Source organism: Amaranthus tricolor, chromosome 5 (assembly GCF_026212465.1).
Source record: "Amaranthus tricolor cultivar Red isolate AtriRed21 chromosome 5, ASM2621246v1, whole genome shotgun sequence".
In the NCBI taxonomy this organism is placed as follows: Eukaryota; Viridiplantae; Streptophyta; class Magnoliopsida; order Caryophyllales; family Amaranthaceae; genus Amaranthus; species Amaranthus tricolor.
Window position 1 is genome coordinate 30,253,643 of NC_080051.1, and position 25,747 is coordinate 30,279,389.

A 25,747-nucleotide genomic window follows, 5' to 3' on the forward strand; every position below is an offset into this window, starting at 1 on the left:
GCATATATCATAATAAATTCTTCTATGGTATGAAAATGCCGGTATATTTACATGTGAAATGCATGGATACATATGAAATGCATGGATATGTAAGTGTGTAAATTATATTATATTCCCTCCGTTCTCTAATATTCTTCCCATTTAGAATATTTCACTTTAAGGAGAGAAAAATTTAATTAATGTTTTTGACACATATTTAGAAGATAAAATATATCCATGTGAGATCTAATTAGAATTGTCTTAATGTATACTTTTTTATTATGTATTTTTAATAATTTTTAATAATGTGCATTTTGAGATGTTGAAGTTTAAATTTTACTTTAAAAACCGTGCAAAAAGTAAATAAGGAGAAAAAAAAGGAAGTATGAAATAAAATAAAATACACAAATAATATAAGTTGATATTTTTTTTAAATCTAAATGATGACGTCAAATAAATTTAGATGACGTCAAATAATAATGATATGACGAGTACACGATGATTTGCCTTTGTCGTCACAATCACAATTCTTACTTGCAGACCGTATTTTATAAAGACAGTTTTTAAAAGCCCAGTTCAAATCTAGTTTATGTTAATATAAAAAAAATACATTAAAACTCCCGTGTTAAGTGGAATGTGAAAAGTCATATAATATATTTAGGGTTATAACAACATTTATTTGGGTTTATAACGTGATACATTTGGTGTTATAGCAGCATATATTTGGGGTTACGTCAAATATATTATGTTATAACGCCAAATAAATTATCTTATAACCCTTAAATATATGCTATTATTGACGAAATTGGCAAAAGAACCCAGAGAAGATCAGAGAAGATCAGCAAGAAGAAGAAGAAGAAAGAAGATTGGAGAGAAACGTTCAACTAAAATTATGAAAAACTATCTTGTACAAAGGAAAAACTGAACCTATATATACAAGAGGGCATCTTATCTAAGAGGGTTAAAGCCTTGTTCTATATATGGACATTTACAGAAGGGAAGAAAATAAAAACGGAGTTGATGACCAGGCATCAGCTCCAACAATTATAACCCCAAATAAATGTTGTTATAACCCCAAATAAATATTGTTATAACCCCAAATATATTATGTGACTTTTCACATTCCACCTGACACCCGCGCTTAATTTTAGCAGCAGTTTTTTTAAATTAATATAAATTAAATTTGGGCTGGGCTTTTAAGAGTCGTCGTTACAAAAGACGGTATCTCAAGAGAGCATTTGAAAATCACAAATTCTTGTATGAGACGGTGTCAACGTGAGACATGCCCATTACTTGGATTAAATAGCCCAATTATAGAAATTTTTAGCATATGAATTTTTTGTTTTGAAGTCATCTAACCGTGAGAAGGTCTCATACAACACTGACTTATAAAAAATAGTTTTAAGTTTTTCGGGTTTTTAATTCCTAACCAAAGTCCAAAAAAGTTATAGTATTTTGAACTAAAGATGTTCATTCGAGTTGTCGAGGTGATTTGGGATTAGTGTTTTGGGTCGATTTAAAATTGGATTTTGGATCCATATTTTTCTTTACATAATTGTAAAACATTTTTGAAGTCAGGTTAAATCGGATTTGGGTACAATGTCGAGTAAATTTTGGATCGTTTGATCTGTTTTGAACACCTTTTTTGAACTTTCAAAGAGATGACTATAAAAGAATCGAGTCTTATCTCAATCGAAGTAAATATTACTTTTTTTCAAATAAGATCTTGAATTAAATACTCACCCAACTCTCCCTTTCCCCGGTCCATCCAATAAACCAAAAAATTGATAATCGATCCGTGTACGCCAAAGCTCAATAATAGAATATTATGCCCAACGCTTTAGTTTGTGCTTCGCATGAGATAAAAAGTCACTCTTAACAAAATTATAGCACAAATTATTATATAAGGTGCTCTCACTATTCATAAATAAATAACTATTTGTTGTCCAAATTTCTATGAGGTGGTCTAATAGTACATAACTCTTTTTTTCTTATACATTAATAATTATTTGTCGATTATTTTTTTAATTTTTGAATTCTTAATTAGTCAATTAAAAAATTTAATGATCTTAATACAAAAAACTATTGTGAGCGATTTTTCTATTGTGATATGATATTTTTTAAACTTTTTTTTTCTGTTAAATAACTAACAATAAACTTCTTACGTTCTAACAAACATATCCTTAGGATTTTAACCATCGCTAAATAAATACTTTACAACAAAAAAAGTTGATAATGTTGTCTAATTAAACAAGCCTTAAACTATAATTCATAAAAAATTGTTTAATATTCTCTTTTTTTTTCTTTTTTGAAAAAAAAAACACCCTAAGACTAGTTTTGAGGCCTTTTGGTTGATGGTAAGCCTCTAAACGTTTTATTTTCACTTTTTCTTTTGCTTTTTTGATATGAATAACATTCATTCTCTCTATATTATAGAGTTGTTCAATTCATTTATTGGAATCGGTCTTTCCACATATTGGGTTTGAAAGTATGGTGAGTTTTTGGAGTCTTGTTATTAATTTGATGGCAAAAATGTATATGACGTAATCAGGAGTGTCAGTTATGCTAGTACAGTCTATAGTACCAAACTTTTCTTTATTTCAAAGTCACACCAGATCTAAAAACCCCCTCGGAGGAGAACACTATATGAAGCAGCACTGTGATAGAAGTTAGACTTCAGTGTCAGATATTCTTTATAATGATCGTGACTTCTTCTACATAGAATTTTGTTTGATTAAAATTGTTATGTATTTTATCGATTGTTACTATATTGTAGATGTCGGTATGTCGTATTACATTTTTATCAATGAATTAAATAGGTTCCTTAAAAAATAATTAATAAAAAAATAACAATTGATTATCATCATTATACCCGGTGTATCCCGCTTATAGAAAAACTATGATCAAGGTCTAGAGAGGGAAGAAAGACGACAACTCATCTCCATAAAGGAGAGTACGATTAAAGAGTCTCTCGGCTCAAAGAAGATCTTCAAAGAACTTGCAATACTCGAAAAGCAACAATAATAATAATAATAATAATAATAATAATAATAATAAAGAAATTTCACGATGATCAACAATAATAATTAGTAAAAGAAAAAACACCCGATCAACTTAACCACCAAACACGCACTGAACCACAGTCTTGTTGACAATCAAATTAAGAAAGAAATTAGGAAAGTTCAGCATTTTATGAGTTGGCATTTGGCTTTTACCAAATTCTGGGAATTTTTTACCAATTAAAGTTCTTCTATTGTTTCAGCTCTTTAACTAAGTTTCAAATCTCAAAAATCTCATCTTTACCTATGTTCTAGTTTCTACCCACTACTCATTCCCTTGGAAGTTTCAATTCAGCGGATCTTCTTGATCAGTAATGGCTGTAGGAGGTTCAAACAAGAGGGTTTCTGCTGCTTCCGCTAGAGCCCACACTCGCAAATCCAAGTCTAATTCATCCTCTTTTGGTAAATATTTATTCTTTTTCAGTTTTTCATTATTGGATTTATTTTAATTGCTGGTTCAGTTCTTTGTGATCCTTTTAGGCAATGGAGTAATGGGTTAGAATTGATTTTATGTTCTGAATCTCGAGATTTTATCTATAAGATTTGTTATTTATAAAATTTCAAGTGATGGCTATAAATGGAGTAATTACTATTGAATATGGAAGCTGATAGATGTTTGATTTTAGGGTTTAAAGAGGGCAATAGCGAATTTAGGGTAATAGTATAGTCAATAGTGTAAGTCTCAACATAATCTTTAACAGATTTTTCTTGGTTTAGGCAGGCCTGAGCATAGATTTCCCCTAAAATGAAGGTTTATGGTTCTAATGAGATTTAGTTTGATGGGATTTTCCCATCTCTAAGTGTTCTGACAGGAAAAGATCCAGGTTTCTTTCAAGTATTGGTTGAGGGTGGAGTAATTAGTTCTAAATATGGAAGCTTTACTATTTGAATTATGGGTTCAAAGAAAAATTATGGGTCTTATTGCAATAGATGGGCGTCCATCCTTAAGATCAGGAAAAGTTCTATGTTTCTTTTGTATATTGGTTTGGAGTAATTACTCTTGAGTTTTGAATATGGAAGCTAATTAGTGTTTCATTTGGTCAAAAAAAGGGTTTATGGGTCTAATGACAATGAAATTGATGAGATTTTCCCATCTATACCAAGTCTCTTAACAGGAAAAGTTCCGTGGTTCTTCTTATGTAGGAGCGTTTACACTATGTTTGAATTGAGGCAATTGGAGGGAAAAGGAAGGAAATTGGAAAGATGTATTTTTCTTTGTTTGGATAACAATTTTGGAGGGGATTCAGAAGGAAGGGATTTAAAGGGATTTAGTTCCTTAATTTTGTTGATGGACAAATCTCTCCAAAAGTGGAAAGCTCCCTTCCCTTCCCTCATAGACAAACAAGGGAAGCTTTCTTTATTACTCTTCCCTTCCTTTCCCTTCCCTGCCTTCCCCTTTTCTTCCTTTCCTTTCCCTCCAACCTTGTTACAAAGTGTTAAGCTTCCATTTATCGTATAAATACTTTCATGTAACTAGTGTGAGTAAGAAAGTGAATAGTTGACTCATTCATTGCTTTACATGACCAATTAGTAGGAAGGTGATGAGTTCTTTGTGGTTTGTTCTATTTTTTACCTGTTAAAATCCTAGAAACAATGTCTTTCCTTATGCATAAAGCTTGGTTATTTATTTACATCCTTACTCTTATCTAGGTTATTATACAAAATCTCATATGTTGACATTGTTTAGGTAAAGTTCATGTGTAGTCACCGACCCCATTTGTTGGATACAACAATTATTGAACTTCCCTCCTCAAGTATAGCATGTATACGTAAATATACCAAGGGTTTAAAATTTACAAGACACCCGTGCAAAGACATATGCCAACATCATCCTCTGAATGTCTATGCCTATCAGGTTTTCATGATGATACTGTTTGTATTCAGCCCAACTCCAACAGCGAAAAATCAGACTATTCCTTTTAGATGTATACGAAATATAGGAAAGAAAGTAAGATGTTTCATTTAGTGCATTGATTTCCATGTTGGAAGGAAATATCTGTTGAGAATGGAGTAGTTACTCTAATGATTTGTAGGCTGTAGCAAAAACAAGGATTAAATGCATCTTCATGGCTACATATTGTTAGCAAAATAGCTGAATGAACCTTAAAAAGTAAAAGTTAAAAAGCATGCATCTGAGACTTAATGGTGTGTTTGGATAGAGGGAAATGAAATTAACATGTTAAACTTCTTCATTGTTCAGGCTTGTTTAAGAAACTTCTTCTAGTCGGTTTTGTTGGTCTCTTGGCATGGGCTTATCAAGCTACTCGTCCACCTCCTCCTAAAATTTGTGGAACTCCAGATGGTCCCCCTATTACGGCCCCAAGAATTAAACTAAGTGATGGAAGACATTTGGCGTACAAAGAGCATGGTGTACCTAGAGAAGAAGCAAAATCCAAATTTGTTTATATCCATGGCTTTGATTCTTGTCGGAATCATGCAGTGGTTGCCAACCTTCTTTCCCCGGTAAACGAGAGCTTTTGTTTGTGTTTCTTTGACGATTTACTACTAAAATCTGTTGTAATATCTAACTCTCTTTTGTCGATTCTTCTAGGAAATAGTAAAAACTATGGGAATATATATTGTGGCAATCGACCGACCTGGGTACGGTGAAAGTGACCCAAATCCAAATCAGACATTGAAAAGCATTGCATTGGATGTAGAAGAGCTTGCCGATAAGTTGGGACTTGGAGAAAAGTTCTATCTGATTGGATTTTCCATGGGTGGGCAAGTAGCATGGAGATGCCTCAAGTATATTCCACACAGGTATTGTTGGTTTACGCGAATGTTAAAGTATAGTAGTCGTTTTTGCAATTCAATTCGAGAAATGACTTATGGGTACTTTTATACTAATAGGTTGGCAGGAGTAACATTATTAGCTCCGGCTGTCAACTACTGGTGGCCTGGTTTACCTGCTAACCTTACTGCTGAAATGTACAACAAACAACTTCAACGCGATAAGTGGGCATTGCGTGTTATACATCATGCACCATGGTTAACTTACTGGTGGAATACACAAAAACTTTTCCCCGTTATGAGCGTGATTGATCAACTTCCAGAAGTTTTCTCTCGCCAGGACAAAGAACTTATTGCACAACACGCCGGAACAGAGGATTCGGTATGGCTCTTTGATTCTTGAATAACTTATCGATTTTTTTCATATGTCACTACATATTGTACACATACATACGTGTCTAACAGTGTGCACGTGTATTTTGATGTTTAAGTATTATGGGTACATATGTGTGTGTTTGTGCACGTGTATCTTTGTGTATCTATCCTACGGGAATGTTATAGAGGCGAGGCCATCAAGTGAGGAGGGGTGAAAAATTTTCATGTTAGCATCGCAAAATGATTTTTAGGCGAGGGGTTGAAATTGGTCACAACTCACAAGTTGCAAGTCAAATTATGTTATGTTAACAACGAGACTAACTAGTCTTGTGATTCAAATGTAGAGTTAAAATAATTTTCAAGTCAAACACCTCATATATACTAGTATATTTTTATTGATATTTGAGGGTGGTCTTTGGCTAGCCTTCATCCCTTCACCCACTAATAGCTCCACCTCTGGATTTGTAGAACCTCACACAAACAATGCAGGAAAATAATAGCGTGTAAAATTTAGAATTTGGGGTTATTAGATTTTAAACCATTCTTGTTATTTGGTGTTAAGAGTATATAACATATCCTTGGGCTTCAACCATCAACTTAAAGCTTTTGGTCGAGTTGGTTCCTTGACATGGTATCAGAGCCAATGTGACAAGAGGTTACAGGTTCGAATCTCAACCACCCCTCATTTAAAGTAGAATATTTAGCACTGGGTATGAGGAAGGTCTGTGTTGCATCCACACTTCTAGCCCAAAGGGCACTCGTGTAAGGGGGCGGTTAGAGTATATAACATATCTTGGGGCCTCAATCGTCAACTTAAGCTTTTGGTTGAGTTGGTTCTTTGACATTTGGGTTACATTTGTTAACAGATATCTGTAATGACTTTGTTCCTAATGGTTAGTTATCCTTGTTTTTGAATGGTTTGCCATCAGACACCTACTCGACAACAAGGAGAATTCAATTCCCTCCACCAAGACTTGATCTTGGCGTTTAGCAAATGGGAATTCGATCCAACTGAGCTAACAAATCCATTTGCAAACAATGAAGGGACTGTCCACGTTTGGCAAGGCGATGAAGATATACTCGTGCCTGTCGAATTGCAACGTCACATAGTTGGAAAGCTTCCATGGATTCACTATCATGAATTGCCTGGTTCTGGACACTTGTTTCCTTACCTTGACGGTATGAGCGACACCATCATTAAGACGCAACTGTCTGTCGAGCAGTAGCACCTGTCACTCTGATGCTCCACAGTTCTACATACTCTGATGTAATGTGTGTAATCTTATTTGCTCTGTTGGTTTTAGTGTACCCATTTTGATAGTTATACAGATACTGAATAGTGGTGAGGATAAGGTAGTAGGCTACACACCATGAACTGAAATCATGAACCAGCATTTGAGTCTGATTGATTACCCTTTTTCTCCATTTTGAATTTGTTGTTGTTCTTGTGTAATGTTAGGATTGAAAAAGATGGATATTGGATTATTTATAGTAGTAGCTTGATTTTGGGTTTCACCTTTTACTTTTTATATGGGCAGATTAATCGCTCACTATGATTTTTTTAGAGCACTCACAATCAGCGAAAGACGCATGAAGGGGTCTGAGACTGAGAATGCCAAGATTCCGTTATAAATTGTAAATTATAGGAAAAGTATAAAATTAATTTTTGTTTTCAAAAAGTATCTAATAAAAAAAGTTTTGTCAAAAAATTGCTAATAAAATTTTTTCTTTTCCAAAGAGTATCAAGTAACTATTACCTTTAATTGACCATTAAATATAACGGTTGATTGGTCAAAATCGAAAATTCTTCTTTCTCATCTTCAATTTATTTTCCAATTTAACTTCAATTTTGAGTAAAAAGTAGAGGAAGCAGACATGAGGAAATTGAATTGGAAAATAAATTGAAGATGATGAAGAAAAATTTTCGGTTTTGTCTAGTCAACCGTTTATATTTGACGGTCAACTGAAGGAAAACGTTAATTGATACTCTTTAGAAAAGAAAAAATTTTATTAGGTATTTTTTTACAAAATTTTTTTTACTAGGTACTTTTTGGAAAAAAAAAATTATTAGGTACTTTTTGAGTATTTTGACACTTTTTCTTGAATTTTTTGAGCAAAATTGTGAAAGATGTTGAATATCTTAAGTAAAAAATGTCATATCTCTTTTAATTTTTTTCATTTTATCTAAAGTTCAATTTTGAGGACTTTTATAGTTAAAATTCTGGGTATGTCATTGCTCACAAGTCAAAATATGATAATAACATTAATGTGATATAATGATAAGTATGATTAAATAGTTACTTATATTATTATTATATGCATAAAAATGTCAAAAATTTGGGATATGTTTGATACATTGAAAGGTTATAGCTATGTGTTGAGACTCTAAAAATGTTTTTTTTAACCAAAAATTGGTTGAATTATAGAGGGAGTTTGATACACTATTTTTTTTCCAAAAAAGGCTTCTAAGGATAAAAAGTGAATTTAACAATCTGGCCAATAGAATATATTTTTGTGTACATTGATTTAAATGTTCTTATAACTATAAATTTATTTAATTTAATTAAATAATTTTTTTATATATGATAAATCAAATGAATAAGTAATATTTTATCTTATAACTAATTACTTTATAATTATTTAAAAAACAACTAAAAATCTCATGTAGAATGTAGTATTTATAGTATTAAAATAATGACTCAAGAAGATAAATATCCATCAATTCAGAGAAAATATTCTTTTTCCTTTTTAAATAAGTTCACTTTAAATGTCGATTTGATGAATAATATTAATTTTTATTTTTTTAAAAAAAATTCTCTAGACAACCTTAAATAACAAAATAAATTCCTAAAATGAATAAGTATGTGTGAACAAAATGGTGAAAAAATTGAAAATCATCATCAATATATGTAATTAAGGGAGAACAAAATTTGTTTAAAACCACAGATGAAGTCGAACCAAATAAAATTAACCCGAGTAAAATAATTACTTATAATTTTAAAATGTTCAATTAAAAAGATAAACTAATTATTATGAATCCGTCCTATACAAAGACCAGCTGAAATCCTAATCGCGCCACTCTGTATTCTATTCTACCCCTTTTAAGACTCAAGTCAAGAGACCCGAAGACACTGGACATTTGGGCGCTACCTAGAGGCGCCCCTCTCTATTCTTTTCTAGCCTTCTCCATTTCATCAACTCTCAAGTGCTAACTATCAAGACTCAATCAAGGGTAGAATCTTGTAATGTAAATATGCTACTCTCTCGTTGATTTTTTCGAATTATTTGTTGTTTTTTTGGAATTATTGTTGATTCTTTTATGAGATCTAAGGTTGTGTTGTTTGATTTGTTCCGTACTTTGGTTAGGGTTTTTCTTGATATTTCGAATTTCGGTAGATGAATTCTGTAGTGTTCTTGATTTTTCGAATTTCAGTTGATGAATACTGTAGTTTTATCCTTATTTTCTAATTTCAGTAGATGAACCCGTTGTTGATTCCTTGTTTTCGAATTTCAATAGATACATTTCAATTGATGAATCTCGCATTCTCGCATTCTCAGTCTGTTGTTACTTTTTTCGAATGACTGTTTGGGATGATGTGATTCCTTGGAACTGTATGAATTTCAGTTGATGAATCCCACAAACAGTTAAAGGTTATTAACTGGTTCAGGTGTAATTAGGGTTTAAGATCGTATTTATTTGGTGGACAATCGCAGTTTATCTTTTATTGTCTTTTGCTTCATTTTGTCACTTAGCACTTTTGGTAAACCTAATAATTGTTGTAAACTAATGTGGAGGTTTAATTGTCATGCATTTTGGATTTGTGTTCTGACTATATGCTTACTAACAATGGTATTTAATTGAACTGAATATTGGTTAATGTTTTTATGAAATTCATTTGCGAATTGGTGACTTTGTGAATAAGAGTGGAGTATACTTATTATGATTGATTCGCGCATTTGGGATTCCATAGTACATTTAGACTATTGATGATCTGTGATGTAAATGGGTATTGGCGCCAAGCCAAGTCGTCTTGAAAACCTTATAGTATTGGTGCACCCTTTCCCCTAATGCTGCTGGCTCGGTTAAGGGGTGTAGCGAATTTTGCAACTTTTGATTAAGAATACTGAACAAGGATAACCTTAGGAGTAGTTTGATTTCAAATTCTAGTAATTTGGTTTCACAGAAAACTTTAATTTCGTAGAATCATAAATGTTTGCCAAGTCTTCTTGAATACCTTATAGTATAGGTACACCCTTTCCCCTTATGTTGCTGGCTCCGTTATGGGGTGTGACCAAATCCATATTAAATGTTTGTGTTAATGATATCTTTGTTTGTCTTTATAAAGAACGAGAGGGAGGTTTGATGGACCTATTTCCAAATATAAATAAATAGTTTTGACTTGGAATGTAATCACGATTTACAATGCTTGGAAGAGAAGACTCATATCAAAACTTGTGTTGCTTGTGAGACAAATATGTAATCTTGTACTCTTTTGAAAATCAATAATTATCCATTTTGAAGTTGATAATCAGAGCTCAAGTTGTGACTAGTAAAGGATTTTAAGTTTGAATGAAGCTTAATAATATCAAGCACTCAAGTTGAGCTCATTGGAGTCAAATGAGTTCAAGTGAATTTAAGCCAAAGTCAAGTTTGAGTTGCAAGAGAGCATCATAGTTATGGTCTTTTGAAACTCTGGACCAAACCCATGATTAGCCAATATGGACTACTTGTGTTTGTTTCGTTTTGCATTTAAAGGTTATTGAATTCTTGCGTCTTGTCTTACTTCTAAGTTTATATCTATTAATTTTTGAAATTCAGCAGATCAAATGGAGGCAAAGTATTTTCGAATCCTGAGGCTGTTAGGAACGGGTTATAAAGCCAGAACTGAAGCAGAGGGGCGGTTGTTGTACCTGAAACTGGGTTACAGCCATGAAGTTGAACTGTCAGTCCCACCTGCTGTTAGAGTCTTTTGCTTTAAACCAGACGTAATTTGCTGTGCTGGGATTGATAAACAGAGAACGCATCAGTTTGCTGCTACTGTTCGTAGTGTCAAACCTCCTAATGCATATGTAAACCAAGGTATGCGTTACATTGATGAAGTCATAAAGTTGAAGCCTGGAAAGAAGGATAGATTGAAGTAAAAGAGGTTTTTGACACTAGCAGAATATGTTTCAAGTTGCTGTCTAGTCTAGATCTTGGAGTGAGTTAACATAACATAATTGCTTTTAATTTACAAGCAAAATTCTGAAAATGGTGCTTGAATCTCCTTGATGACTTGAGCACTGCCTTATCTTTGAATTAAATATAGTGCATGACACATGTTCTGAGATTAATTTTGTACCTCTTTTCAAGATGAAATGTGTTTTGTTGTCCAAAGTTGGCTTGTATTGTGCCAATGCCAGCCTCTTTGTCATGGGTTTTGTTTTTTGTCTTTCAACCACCAAAATAGTTACTTGATTTGGTTTCTTGTGATACTTTCTTACCTAAAATGCATTTTTATGACCAATGTGGTTTGAATGCTACGTGATCTATATAAGATTGGTGTTGCCATTAGCAGTTGCTCATTTGCTTGTATTTAAGGATTGTTTAGTTGCAATGCACTTGTGGAGGACTGTGTTTTGCTCATGGGGTTCTCCCTCGTCCCTTCCCTTCTTAAGAGCTGGTATTGGATATTGTGAATCTGGATGACTTAATGAGTGGAAATTTGTTTCACAACACAAGTCTGATAAAAGCTTTGTGTTTAAAGGTTATCCTTGCGAGCAATTGTACGGTGAACCGCATGTTTGGATTGTCTAGCTTCATCTCATCATCCTCCGTATTCTGTTGTGGGAGCTTGGGAGAACATTAGAAAAGAGGAAAAATATCGAATTTTGTAGAAGACGTTCTTGGTAGGAGTAATATGAAACGTCCTTCTCTTCCTCTTGCTTAGCCGGTTATCCTGGTGTTGAGCCGATATAACATCAGAAGATGTTAGATGCACCAGAAATTTAGGACTTATACACTACAAGCAATCGAAAGCTAAATTCTATGGCTTTAGTGGAACTATCGAATTTCATAGAAGACTTCTTAGTAGCCTCCATTTGCAACCCAGGAGTTGCGACCTGCAAGATTATGAGCAATCTCATTTCCCAACTCGAGTTCAATTCACCAGCTTCGTCATTATATCCGATTCCAGTGTATCACGTTTATAAAAAGCTTGAGTTCAACTAATCTAATCTGGAATTGTGTGCTTTTATAACTTGTAAATGAGCTAAACTATAAGTCTATAACATAACACCTCAAATTTCTCACTCAGATACTTGTATTTATTTAAATTCATATTATAACCTTCTTTTCGTTTGTAATATATAATTTAAAATCCTTTGTAGTTAAATACTTAGTATTTTGTTTTATTAAACAATTTTATACGATAAATATTAAGCTGACTCTAAAACCTTAATTTAAGTTAGAATTAAGCTTATATAATTTCAATTCGAATTGTATAACATTAAATTGACTTGTTAAAGTTGAAAATTTATAGGTTGAAAATTGACTCAACCTAAATAAGTTTTTTTTTTCCAATTCAACCTAACCTATTTTTATGGATGTATGTATCTTAAACTGTTTCAATATTCTAAGAATAGTTTAATATAGAAAAAACTGACAAAAATTAATCTTTTTTTTTAACAAAAATTACGTACTAAAATACATTTGTTTGTCAATTGTTTTGACAAACAAATATATTTTTGTAGAGTAAGTTTTGTTTGGACTTCTTTCACACAAAAATATTGTGCATCATTCTTAATATCCCTTTATTTTCTACTCAAATTACTTGATTTTTAGTCTTCAAATAGAAATGTGCACGCTATTATAGAGACTTGTTTTCTTAAATGTATTACTTTGTTCCTTAGAATTTTGCGCCATTAGATAAGTTTTTGTGAGCGCATTTTTGGTCAAAATTGGACAAATCCTAAGGAACAAAAGGAGTATATATGTGATTTATTTTGTGTTTGTTTAAACTCATTTTTTTAATTGGTTGAAATAATATATATTTTTGAAATGTGCATATGATATACATAGCACAAGTTTTCTTAAAAAATCACCCTTTTATAATAGTACTATTGTCCCGCATAATTTTTTACATAATTTATCTTAGTCTTTTACATAAAATTTGCTACATTTCAAATTTTGATTATAAATCTAAACTTTCTCTTTAATTTTCACAATATAAGTAATTTATCTTTTCTTTTCATTTATATATTTTATTTTAAATAATTTGTCTTATTTTATCAAAATTAATCAATAAAATCAATAAAGTAACTTAATACATTAGTTGCAAATTTCATAGAAGTAATAATAATTCCATCTAAAAATTTAAACTATAATATAAAAAAAGGTAAAATAAAAAAAGTAAAAACACCATTAAACCCTCTCAACGATGCTTATGAAACTGCAAGTCTTTTCTCTAATGTAATCCATTTTTGTGCCCCACATTATATGCATTTGGTTCTTTATCTTTCAATCATTTGTTAGAATTGTAGATATTAAGATAGATTGATTAGCTGATTTGTTTCTCTCTTTTCCTTTTATTTGTTGAAATTTCTTGGTTAATGCCAAAATCCAAAATACTTCACAATATAAAGAACAAAGGTAAAGGAAAAAGATAAATAGAAGAATAGCCCCATTTTGAAAAATTCACCTCCCAAATGCTCTGCAATTCTCCAAGGTGCAATCCTTTCCTCTTTTTTATTATCGAATTTATGTCTTTATTTGAAATTATTGCAGTATTATGTAATGGGGGTTTAGGGTTTTTCTTTTCCGTCGAATATGGGGTCAAATTTTCAATCTTAGTTAAGCAAATCTGGGTTTATATCAAAATATTTAGGAATTTCACCAGGGTACATTTTTTACATTCATAATTTTCTGAGGAAATGCGCTTTTAGTGATAATTTTTGTGCTCTAGAATTCAGTGAATCTTCTATTTGGATACCGTTTTAGTCAGCTGTTGTCTTTGACTGTTTGTTTGTTCCTTTCTCAGTTTGTTAAAAACCTTTTGTGGGTTTCTATGATTGCTTTAATATGCAGCATTTTGCTTTAGGTCTCATCTCATTGTTGGCATCCTCCTTATCTCTTTAACAAGGGTATGGCCTGCCGTCATCCAACCCTCTTAAACCTGATCATAACTTCTATGAGCGGGATATACAGAGTATGACGATGATTACGGCAATGATGATGATGATGTTGTTAATTTTGCTTTAGGTCTGTTATGACTTTAATTTGTACCCTTGTTGTTTCCTGATTTTTAAGCAGGTTTTGAATTAGGAAGTATGTCTTTGCTGTTTGGTAAAATTATTGTGTGAGGAATTGTATTGTTGTAGAATAATACTTGCTTGAGTGGCACACAACTGAATTTTGATATGGCAACTTGTGGGTCACAATCTCTTATTGTTTCTGATGCCGGAAGCTCGAGGGGGGTGTTGACTGTTCTTGGAAGAAGACTCCCAATAGAGAGTCAATTGGGTAGAGTGAATTCCATCAGGGTTTTTGATGAAAGGAATGGTTCATGGGTGAATAACCACAAAATGGTAGTATCGTGTTCGGCCAAGTTCATGTGTTCGTCTAACTCACACAGTATAAGTAGATCTAATAACAATGACCAGTTTCTTAATCTCCACCCTGAAATTTCATTGCTTAGAGGGGGTGATGTGAATAGCCCAAGGAATAATGGTCCGAGCGAAAGTGTGATGGATAGCTTGAGAGAACCATCCAAGGGCAACAATTATAATGAAGCTACGATAAAAGTTATTGGAGTAGGGGGCGGTGGTTCAAATGCTGTTAATCGAATGATAGAGAGTTCCATGAAAGGTGTTGAGTTTTGGATTGTTAATACGGATATTCAGGCAATGAGAATGTCTCCTATTTACCCAGAGAACCACTTGCAAATTGGTCAAGAGCTCACTCGAGGTCTAGGAGCTGGAGGTAACCCGGAGATAGGAATGAATGCAGCTAAAGAAAGCAAAGAAGTAATAGAAGAGGCTCTTCATGGCTCGGACATGGTCTTTGTGACGGTGCGTTCATGTTCCTTTAGTCTTGTAATCTTCAGTGCCTCAAAGAAACTATATCTAACTATCATTGAATGTCTCATCAAATTATGTGTTTTTCTTGTTTATGTAAAACTATGTTACTCGGACTCTTCATTTTGCTTCACGTACCCGTATCCGATCCTTGATGCTCGGACATTGGTAAGACCCTTAGGTACTTCATTTTAGGCGTAAAATTGAATATTTAGATGTATCGGACACTTGGACACGTATCAGTATCCAACATCTGTACCCGAGTCCAAGTAACATAGGTGGAAACAAACGAAGCCGGAAAGCCTTTAATGACCTCGTGATTATAGGGAAAAAGTAGTACACTAAGTTAAACTGTTTTGTTCTTAGGCATGGATTTTTGTGTCACTTGATCCAGTGTTATGTAACTAGGCTTATTTTGATCACCTAGGTCGTACTCTTGGGAAATGTAGTTTAAGGTCATATGTGTACGTTTAAAAAGTAAATATCCTATATTGTACTTCTGCTACCTTGTACTAGGTAATGACCTCTATTATTACTAGGGTAAGGGCACAAACATGCAACCCTCCAGATAATGATTAGACGGGACCCACTTAGGGGCGTTGGGTCAATGTAATGTAATATACGATTTCAGTGGTACAGAAAGCCTCTAAATGATTTTTTTTTGTTGTCATAAAATATAACTTCACTATTTTTGTTGTATATTGCTCACCACATCTGACAAATAAACTCTCCAGTAATATAGAAAATAAATGAGGTTCAGAAATATGTAGTCCAGTTCCCAAATAAAGGAGAATTCCACTTGTATAGCACTTACCAATGAGTACACTTCATGTAGAAATATTACCAAGATGTTCCACTACTTTGAGTGTTGATGAAATTTATACTACTGTTTCTTAACTTATGGCCTGTATATAACCCTTTTATTTTAAAGCGATAATATTTGTACACTTGATTTAGTTTTTTCCTGATAAAGTTCTGTCATATTATCCGCCCCTAACATCCGATTGGCAGTTAAAAATTAACATCCAATTTACGTTCTTGTTGCACTTGGTCCTCACTCGCACATTCTCCCTACATGTCTATGCGCACTTTCTTTGAACATCTCTTGTGCTTTAATTTGCTGAGCAACATTTTTGTATGATGCTCATTAGGCAATCTAATTGAAATTTGAAACTAAGTCTGAATCTTGATTAGCATTCTTACAAATTTTAATATCTGCAGGCTGGCATGGGTGGTGGCACTGGAACTGGTGCAGCACCTGTAATTGCAGGGATTGCAAAGTCAATGGGTATCTTGACTGTTGGCATCGTGACAACCCCATTCTCTTTCGAGGGGAGGAGGAGGGCAGTTCAGGCGCAAGAAGGAACTGCTGCATTGAGAGAGAACGTTGACACTCTCATCGTCATTCCAAATGACAAATTATTGACTGCAGTCTCCCCAAACACACCTGTTACAGAAGCTTTTAACCTAGCTGATGATATATTACGTCAGGGTGTTCGGGGCATCTCTGATATCATCACGGTATGTGTTGTTCAGAAGGCTTCTTGTAACTCTACCTTCTCTATAGTTGATGACTATGTTACTCAGACTCTTCATTTTGCTTCACGTACCCGTGTCCGATCCTCTATGCTCGTACATTGGTATGGCACTTAGATACTTCATTTTAGGCGTAAAATTGAATGTTTAGACGTAACCGACACTTGCACACGTACTAGTATCCGACATCAGAACCCGAGTCCAAGTAACATAGGTTGATGAAAAGATTAGCTGTTATAAAACTCTCAGCAATTAATCAGTGCCTTTACTTTTGCTCTAACTGCCTGTTCTTCTACACATTTGTCAAATAAAATTGTTAGTTCCCAAGGTATCCCTACTTTTTTATACATTACATGGCATCTTGCTATGAAAATTCGTGGTTTATGCTGCGAGTTAAAAATCTTCAATACAACTTAAGCTATGATAATAAATTTAGTGAGCATGTGCCGTGATGCTTGACTATGTTATTGATTTGATTATAAGTGACATTTGTAAGTTTTCTGATCTGATTACATATTTGCCTGTAAGGAAATACATTTTTTTCTAGCTGCTTGATCTGTAATCTCTTATTTATAAACAGATTCCTGGTCTTGTGAATGTGGATTTTGCGGATGTGCGTGCAATAATGGCAGATGCTGGCTCTTCATTGATGGGGATAGGAACTGCCACTGGTATACTTTTTATTAATTTGAATTAGCATAAAAGTGCAAATATTTCAGGGTGATGTGAGCTTGTTATGAAGTCGTGTTTATAATCGTGAACCTAAAACTAAACCTTTGATCTCAAACTCTGAATGCTTTAAATATTGTGGATCCTGCACTCATGACTATCCTTGTTGATAACTAGAAACGGTCTCTAGCTTATATGAGCTACCCTCTTCTATAGGCCAAAACGCACTCAAGCCAACTAACATTCCTTTTGCACCCCACATGCCCACCTCCAAAGGATTACATAACCTTATTCTGGAGGTTGATACATACAGAAGAGCTCAGGAAGATATCTTTTCGCTCTCTGTTGTTGTCATCCTTATACAAGGGTGTCTTATCGTCTCATTCCTGTTACAAATTACTTAGATAAGATTAAAATCCTTTAATTTTTAAAATAGCTCTCTCTAGGTCCGATACTCCTAAAATAGTTGCAATAGAAAGACTCAGAAGTTACGTATTCCAGTACAATGTTACTCGAGTATCATTGTACCTCAAGTATCCATGATGCACTTTGAATTGGGTATGGAGTCTATGGACTCTTTCATCAAATAGCCAAGGCAGACGCTCAATGAGTTTTCAATTCTAAATAACATACTTTTATGCCTTTTTTTTTTGTGCAGGTAAAACCCGGGCAAGAGATGCTGCCCTCAACGCCATCCAGTCTCCACTACTAGATATTGGCATAGAACGAGCCACTGGAATTGTGTGGAATATAACTGGTGGAACTGATTTAACTCTATTTGAGGTACCGATTTTTGTCAATAAGTCTTGTGAATTCAATATCTATTATCTGTTTGGAATTTTTAGCTTCAATCAGCTTTTCTATTTTATATCTTTACTACATGAAAGCTGCTTGGGCATACTCACTAGCCTTAGCCTAGGCATAGATTTCGAGAACGGTTCTCTTTTTAAGGAGGTGTCAGCGCTCCATAATTTGGAAATTTCAGTGGTATAAGGTCCTATTCAGAATTTCTTATCTGAGAAATGTATTAGAACATAAGTTTACTATTTTGCTTCATTAATAGCTGAGAAATGTATCTTTTCCTGGAATCTAGGCGAACAATCTGTGATAGATGGAGGACTTGTTCTGTATTCATAGCTTTCATACTCTCTCTGTCTGATGCTCTTTTTGTTGGGACTGATGTTCGAATCGTAAACTTTTGCAGGTCAATGCTGCAGCAGAAGTTATATATGATCTAGTAGATCCAACAGCCAATCTTATATTTGGAGCCGTGATAGACCCGTCACTTAGTGGTCAGGTGAGTTTGCAACACATTATATACTTTATGCAGCAAAATACGTTCATTCCTTGAAACCTTTCATTGATTTGTATGCTGTCTAATTTATTTTTTAGTCGATTCTCTTACTTGACTTGGTGTTTTCCTCATCAACTTTGCACTCGACTACTCAAGTATTATAATGCAACTGCCAACATTTCACATTGTTATATTGTGTCCCAAGAAATGGTGGACTAGGTTTTGAGAATGGAAGTTTTAAGCATATGCTGGTGTTTCTAGTGCAAGAAGTCCATCAATTCCCTGCCTTGGGCGGGACTCATTAGGATGATGATGATGGAATTTTTAGTATTTATATTGAAACTGTGCCTTTGAAATACCCGCTTTGTCCCCATGAATTTGCAACACTTCGTTTATTTTTGTTCTTTAACTTTGCAACATTTCCCTTTATAGAATTGTCCCCACCACTTTCTTTAATTCTCATCTACACATTGCCTCACTTTTTGAATACCATCCACACATTGCCTCTCTTATTTAATACCGTCCACACAATCTAAATGGCCATACCATTTCTTAATATTTGTGTCATTTCATGCCGTTGCTGGTCTTTTATACTACAGAGTCCCTTTTTTCTGGTCTTTTATAGTTCTAACAGTTTTGTCGGTGAATTTTCGTATTCTTTTGCTTCAGGTCAGCATAACTCTAATAGCAACCGGATTCAAACGTCAGGAAGATGGTGAGAGCATGCCAGTCCAGGTATTCCTTCCACGCAAAGATGGTTTTTTTTTCTACATTCATTCTTTCACGGCTAGATTTTTCCTTATTTTTATTTTTTTTGCGGATGACACAGGTAAGTCAGCAAACACAGGCAGATGTTGGCTACGGTTTTAACAGACGGCCATCTTTCAACGAAAGTAGCTCAGTGGAGATCCCGGAGTTTTTGAGGAAGAAAGGGCGATCACGTTATCCTAGAGCATGATTCATACATCAAGCTCGATTAATCTGTAATCCTCGAAATACTTCTCTATTCAATCTAGATATATAGTTTCTTTTTGTAGGTAGAACGATTACTCCTTCGTTTGCTGGTTTCTAGCTCGTACATAACGGCCATTTCCTTGTTTGAGTTTTAGGGTTTTGAAATAATGTAGCTTTACGTTCTTATGTATATCTTGAAAAGTTCAATTCGTTGCGCTTGCTGTGAACTGTGATAAATAGGAAAATATAAAATTATACCATATTCATAACTATTAGTATTAATCCAACTAATATAATTATTGGGATATGAATTTTTATTTCCAAGTCATTTTATCAAGAAACGGTTTCTCACAAGAGTTAGTCAATTACAAATAATGCTCATTTGTACAATGTCAAGACATGATAACAATAACAAGATGTCTAGGTAAAGATCTAACTTTTACCATGCAAATCCATGCCCTGTTCTAATCTGAAGTCAAAGTAAAAAATTTCAAGATTCCAAATCTGAATTTTATCATATCCCCTTCGGATTCAACCCATGATTATCGCGGTGAAAATGTACCCAGCTGACTTCACCCCATTGGTCAGCTCAATAATACAATAAATCACTGTATAGTTCTCCTAAGACCAATTTAAACCTGAACAACAAGAAAATAATGTTCTAGTGAATTATAATTTCCTACCAAAAGTCTCCACAAGAAAATTGATGGAATCGACTATTATCCCTTACAATTATACTTTGTTTGGTAGCTTTAACTATCAACTTAAATCCAGAATCACAGTCTAAATATATCCTTAAATTCTTCTTGATGATGATGGGTTTTCAAGAAGGCAAACTCATTAGTGTAAATGCAACAGCTAACTTCTCGCTATGATATCGAAGTATTTTCTCTTTTGAGATGTCATCGACATCAATATCAACAATATTTTTTTGCGTAATATATCCAATATTCTTTATCTCTTTGTCGAGGATGAGACCATTCGTGTGCTCCAAAAACATAGGTTCTTTATTATAAAACATAGGTATTTTATTATATAGAAATGATGGGATTTTAGATAAAAAAAATTTTATTTTTTGTTTTGTTATGTTCGGGACTTAGAAGAAAGACATAAAAATAAAAGTCTCAACTAAAATAACACTCTCCTTCCAAAACATATATCCTGGAGATTTTCTCATTTTTTTTATTTCATTCTCTATTCTCATTTCCTTTAAATAAACAAAGGCTTAAACTTTTTCAAGACCAAAGTCAAATTTCATCCTTAAAATCCCATGTGCCAAACACCCCCTTATAGTAGTACAGTAGTACTTTATCCGTTTAGCATACTTGTTATATATTTTCTTTATTCATTTCTTTCAAATTACTTACTATAATATTATTTTTGGCAAAAGATAACTAAGTAAATATATGCCTTACTATTTTTCTTACCCAAAAAATATATAGTTTTCCTTATTTCTTTCATTTCTCTATTGCATAGGCGTGAAAATCGAACTCATAACTTAATTAACAATAAGTCTTATGGAGTATGTTCGACCGAGACAAAAACTACAACATTGCAAAATGGAATGAGACGGTTTCATTAGAGTGAATATTTAATTAAATTAATTAGATTGTTTAGCTCAATTTTAAATAGTGAAACATCTTAAATGAGAATTTGTGTTTTTAAAAATTATGATCAACATAAATAAGATAAACACAACTAAATTAAAAAAAATTAATTATATTTAAGTCTTCTCCGTTCTAATTATCATTATTTCATTTCTCATTAAGAAAGTCCAGAAAGAGCCAGCATTTCAAAGGTGTCCTCTTTGCTGTCTTGTTCAGGAACAGTTACATGACAAACAAACTAACCTAAAACTTCCTACTTCTTTTTTGACTTATTATCCATTTCTCTCGCGCCCTAGTTTCTTCTCGATCATAGTTTTCGATCCATCAATCAACTTATCTGTTGATTAATTGATTAATTTTGAACACTGTTTCTACGATCGTTGCTTATACACTTTGCGGAGATGTCATACGCTTATCTTTTCAAGTACATAATAATTGGAGATACCGGTAATTGTTTTCATTTTCGCTCGATAATTTATGCATTTTATTTCATGATTGTTAAAATATGTAATTTTTTATATGGTTTTTGATTATATATGCCATAGTATTTTGATTGCTGAAGGGAATTTATTTTATTCTTTAGCGTTTTGGTTCACTAGAATTAAAATTAGGTTTCTGGGGTTTTTTTTGGAGATTAGGTTTAGGGTTTTCCAAAATTTGCATGGTTTGATTAATTGTGTATGGTTTTTTTTGGTCTGTTTTGAATGTTGAATCAAGGAGTTCTTGAGTTGCTTGAATAAATATTTATAACGTACTTATAAATTAGTGAAGGGTTTATGCATACATGTTTGGAAATGGATTCGAAATTGAATTGAAACTGCTGCATAGATGGGTTTTCATGGCAGGTAAGTAAGTTCTGTATATTGTTGGGCACCATCCATCAATACGATTCTAGTGAGGTTAGTAGAAAAGGCTTTGCATGAATAAGAATGAGGGTACAAATTCAGAACTGTTTCATGCTGTCATAGATCGTGAATATGTATGTTGTCAAGGATACATGTATTTCCTTGAACAGTTATGTTGGTCGACTAATTGAGTTCTTTTTGATCGTCTTAGTGAGAGTGAGAATGAGCGTGGAAATTTGCTGAATTTGATGTGATTTCATTCAAGTCTGAGTGTAGCATTCTTGAAAATGAAATAAAAATTTGGTATGGGAAGGTATCAAAAACCAAGTACAGATATTATATAAATGAAAAATCCTTATGCCAAACAAGCAATCAAGCAATTATTGGTAAAAAAAACAAACTGGTTCACTTAAGTTCATAATACATGAGTCTCCCATATGTATTGCAATTAAGCCATGTGCCTATGAACACTTGTCCCTTGGTGTGCAGGAAAATATTTAATTGTGAAAATGAAGCATTTTTCCAGTGTTATTAGATGGTTCAAACTTGTTGGATGTAAAGACGCCCAATTCATTTAATGTTATCCTTGCAGGAGAGAAAGTCAACCCAAGCTTGTCAACTGAAAATACATTGACATTGAGATGCTTTGGTTTTGCAGCTTGTTTGAATAGAAGGAAATATAGACAAGGCCACAAGGGAGTGACGGAAGAGGTTTCCTTTATTTGGACAGTGAATATGTGGAGGGGGGGGGGGGGGGGGGGGGGGGGATTGCAAGGGTTAATTCCCTTATACTCTAAACCAATTTCTCTAATTATGGAGAGATTCAGGAAGAAATCTCATCCTTCTTTCGTTCCCTTCTTTCTTGTCCTTCCTTGAGGGTTATCCAACAAGCTCTTCATGGATCTTGGGTCTGGCTTAAAGGCTCGTTTTATGAAAATAAATCCATTTGGATTTTTAATGATGTGTAATAACATATCATATTTGGGCTATTGTTATCTACAACCTAAACTTGGAATGCAAGTTCTGATGAGATTTGAGTTTTTGATGACAAATTATAATTTTATTTTTGTTATGTGTAGGTTTGAATAGAAGACTCCTAAGAATCTAGAGGATGGAACATTTATGTATGCTCAAAGGAGCATGTTTTTTCTTATTTGTATGATGTGGACATTTTGTTTACGAATTTGTAGAAAAAATTTCCTACAGATTTGAGATGACAGTTATACTCTTTTTCATCAGTGTTTTAAGGGCTGAGGCTACGTAAGTAATCAATACGACTATTCTTTGTTTTGCAGGAGTGGGGAAATCATGTCTTCTTCTGCAGTTTACAGACAAGAGGTTTCAGCCTGTGCATGACTTGACCATTGGTGTTGAATTTGGGGCCAGAATGATTACAATTGATAACAAGCCCATTAAGTTGCAAATTTGGGATACGGTGGGTATTAAATATTAAGGTTAATTAGGGGTATGTGTTCACTTACACGTTTTTTTTTGACAAACTTTGTGTCTCGTATAGGCTGGTCAAGAATCTTTTAGATCTATCACAAGGTCCTACTACAGAGGGGCAGCAGGTGCTCTTCTGGTTTATGACATTACCAGGTATTGTTTTGCAGCTAAGACTATCTTATAATGTGTTTCTGATTTTTACAAGAATTTTGCTAGTACTAGCTATGGCTATATCGGTGGTCATTTGATAACCCCCCCCCCCCCAAAAAAAAAAGAAAAAACCTTCTTTCAGTCGTTCCAAAATAGTCATGGAAGTTCTGTTACTTGAGTATTTAGTTATGAGAGATAATATGTGAAAAGTAGAAAGCAAGAGTTTTAAATTAGTACCAAGGATGAAACGCTAAAGTGGATACATTTTGCTTGATTACTACTAATGAGGAAAGAAATGAGTTGCATTTGTTTTGGAATTGAAGGTGTTGGAATATGGTTACTTCAATGCTTTCCTATATATATATTGTAAAATAGGGGGTTTGGGCCAGCCGAATGTGAAGGTAGCTTAAATGTGGGCTTCTATTGTCACAATTCACAAAAGATCAACAACTACCTCTTCACCTAATGCAATTCCATTTTTTTGATTTGGGACGCACCTGTGCCCGTGGGTTATATATTCTGTCAGTTATACTTAATTTACATGGTTTTTCGTGCAGGAGGGAGACTTTTAATCACCTTGCTAGTTGGCTGGAGGATGCAAGGCAACATGCTAATGCAAACATGACAATCATGCTTATTGGTAACAAATCTGATCTTGCACATAGGCGGGCAGTAAGCACCGAGGAAGGCGAGCAGTTTGCCAAGGAACATGGATTGATATTCATGGAATGTTCTGCTAAAACAGCTCAAAATGTTGAGGAGGTATGAATGCCCCTCTTGAACGTTAATCTTGATTTTGATCATGATTTATTATGTGAAATATATTTCTTCAAAGCTGTACAAGTCTTTATAGACTATCTTCTAAAATTTAAATACTTCGTATTCTGAAGGCTTTCATTAAAACTGCTGCTACAATCTACAAGAAGATTCAGGATGGAGTTTTTGATGTATCAAATGAGGTTAGCTTATCCTTCTTTTTCCTTGTTGTGGATCACCTTTAATGTGTTGACATCGGGAAATCCTTACAACCACGTGGTTTTTGGTTATCTATCTCAAATAAGCTCTTGATCTATTGGTTGAGGTTTTGCTTATCGAAACCTTGCTTAAATGTACAAAATAAATTTATTCAAAGGTTGAATAGTGAACATGGACTTATATGGACCAATTAATAAAGGAATTGTTTTACAGAGGATTTCTTAAGTTGATTTGTTTTGCTTCATACCCCATATCTTGGTATTAAGATTCTGGAAGAGGGAAGCAAGGTGAAGCATTTTACAGCTGTCATATAGGAAAACTCAGAACTAGAGGGGATAAGGTTGAGGAAAGTGGAGAAAGCTCCTGATACTATCCTTAGCCGCAGACGCTAAGCTTGCTAATTCTAACGAACTTTAGTGTCAGTTTTGAATAAATTTGCTTACAATATACTTTTAGTTTTTGGCTTTGAGTTTGTGTACTAGAATTTACAACCAAGTTTTTCTTGTTTGTTATAGTCTTATGGCATTAAAGTTGGATATGGAGGCATACAAGGAAATGCTGGTGGTAGAGACGCCTCCACTTCTCAGAACGGAGCCTGCTGTGGTTGAATATGATGGTGATATCATTAGAATATCTATGCTGCAGTCTCTTCGGTTTGACACTTTGATCGTATAGCGGGTTTTTTATGTTAAATCTGTAAATTATGTACACATTATCCCTTTTCACCATTTGTGAAGCTTAAAATGTATGTAATTAATTGTGGGTGGAAACTCTTGAATATTTGGTTTGTTATTTGTTTAGAAGTTACCCCTTTCATACCTGTTGGAGACATGAATTGTAAATTTGTTTGAATCTTTATTTGCTTAATCTTGTTCTATAGCATTAGAGGAACCCCTCCATTGCTATCATAGTACCATTCAAAATCTCTTTTGGCAACTTCTATTACAACTTACATTGAACGATGAGAAAATTGAAAAGAATTTGTTTGAGTTGAGCTTGAATTGTAGATTCAAGCATAAATACATAGGTTCCTACTTCCTAGCTTTTAGTGATTCAAGCATAAATACTTAA

General features: G+C 33.7%; 4 protein-coding genes across 9 annotated transcripts; all 4 read left to right on the plus strand.

Moving 5' to 3' along the window:
* Window positions 1–3,086: 3,086 nt before the first annotated feature.
* On the plus strand, window positions 3,087–7,661 carry LOC130813303 (uncharacterized). The gene is made up of 5 exons (XM_057679110.1): window positions 3,087–3,440; window positions 5,239–5,501; window positions 5,590–5,801; window positions 5,892–6,153; window positions 7,076–7,661. Exons 1-5 carry the CDS (start codon window positions 3,353–3,355, stop codon window positions 7,370–7,372), a joined length of 1,122 nt encoding a protein of 373 aa, XP_057535093.1. The 5' UTR covers window positions 3,087–3,352; the 3' UTR covers window positions 7,373–7,661.
* Window positions 7,662–9,224: 1,563 nt separating this feature from the next.
* LOC130813642 (60S ribosomal protein L6, mitochondrial) lies at window positions 9,225–11,683 on the plus strand. Of its 6 annotated transcripts, none has more exons than XM_057679481.1 (2): window positions 9,225–9,388; window positions 10,966–11,683. In XM_057679481.1, the coding sequence occupies exon 2, from the start codon at window positions 10,974–10,976 to the stop codon at window positions 11,286–11,288; it is 315 nt and encodes a 104-aa protein (XP_057535464.1). In that variant the 5' UTR covers window positions 9,225–9,388; window positions 10,966–10,973; the 3' UTR covers window positions 11,289–11,683. The 6 variants fall into 6 exon arrangements, with proteins under 6 accessions (XP_057535464.1, XP_057535463.1, XP_057535465.1 ...); XM_057679480.1 differs by having other exon boundaries at window positions 10,969–11,683; XM_057679482.1 differs by having other exon boundaries at window positions 9,225–9,378; window positions 10,969–11,683.
* Window positions 11,684–13,552: 1,869 nt separating this feature from the next.
* Window positions 13,553–19,913, plus strand: LOC130813200 (cell division protein FtsZ homolog 2-1, chloroplastic). Its single transcript, XM_057678964.1, has 8 exons — window positions 13,553–13,852; window positions 14,437–15,194; window positions 16,422–16,721; window positions 17,317–17,407; window positions 18,064–18,188; window positions 18,610–18,702; window positions 19,369–19,434; window positions 19,529–19,913. Exons 2-8 carry the CDS (start codon window positions 14,544–14,546, stop codon window positions 19,655–19,657), a joined length of 1,455 nt encoding a protein of 484 aa, XP_057534947.1. The 5' UTR covers window positions 13,553–13,852; window positions 14,437–14,543; the 3' UTR covers window positions 19,658–19,913.
* Window positions 19,914–21,418: 1,505 nt separating this feature from the next.
* LOC130813296 (ras-related protein RABB1c-like) lies at window positions 21,419–25,592 on the plus strand. The gene is made up of 6 exons (XM_057679102.1): window positions 21,419–21,707; window positions 23,401–23,540; window positions 23,622–23,704; window positions 24,259–24,463; window positions 24,592–24,660; window positions 25,192–25,592. The coding sequence occupies exons 1-6, from the start codon at window positions 21,662–21,664 to the stop codon at window positions 25,282–25,284; spliced, it is 636 nt and encodes a 211-aa protein (XP_057535085.1). The 5' UTR covers window positions 21,419–21,661; the 3' UTR covers window positions 25,285–25,592.
* Window positions 25,593–25,747: the final 155 nt, after the last annotated feature.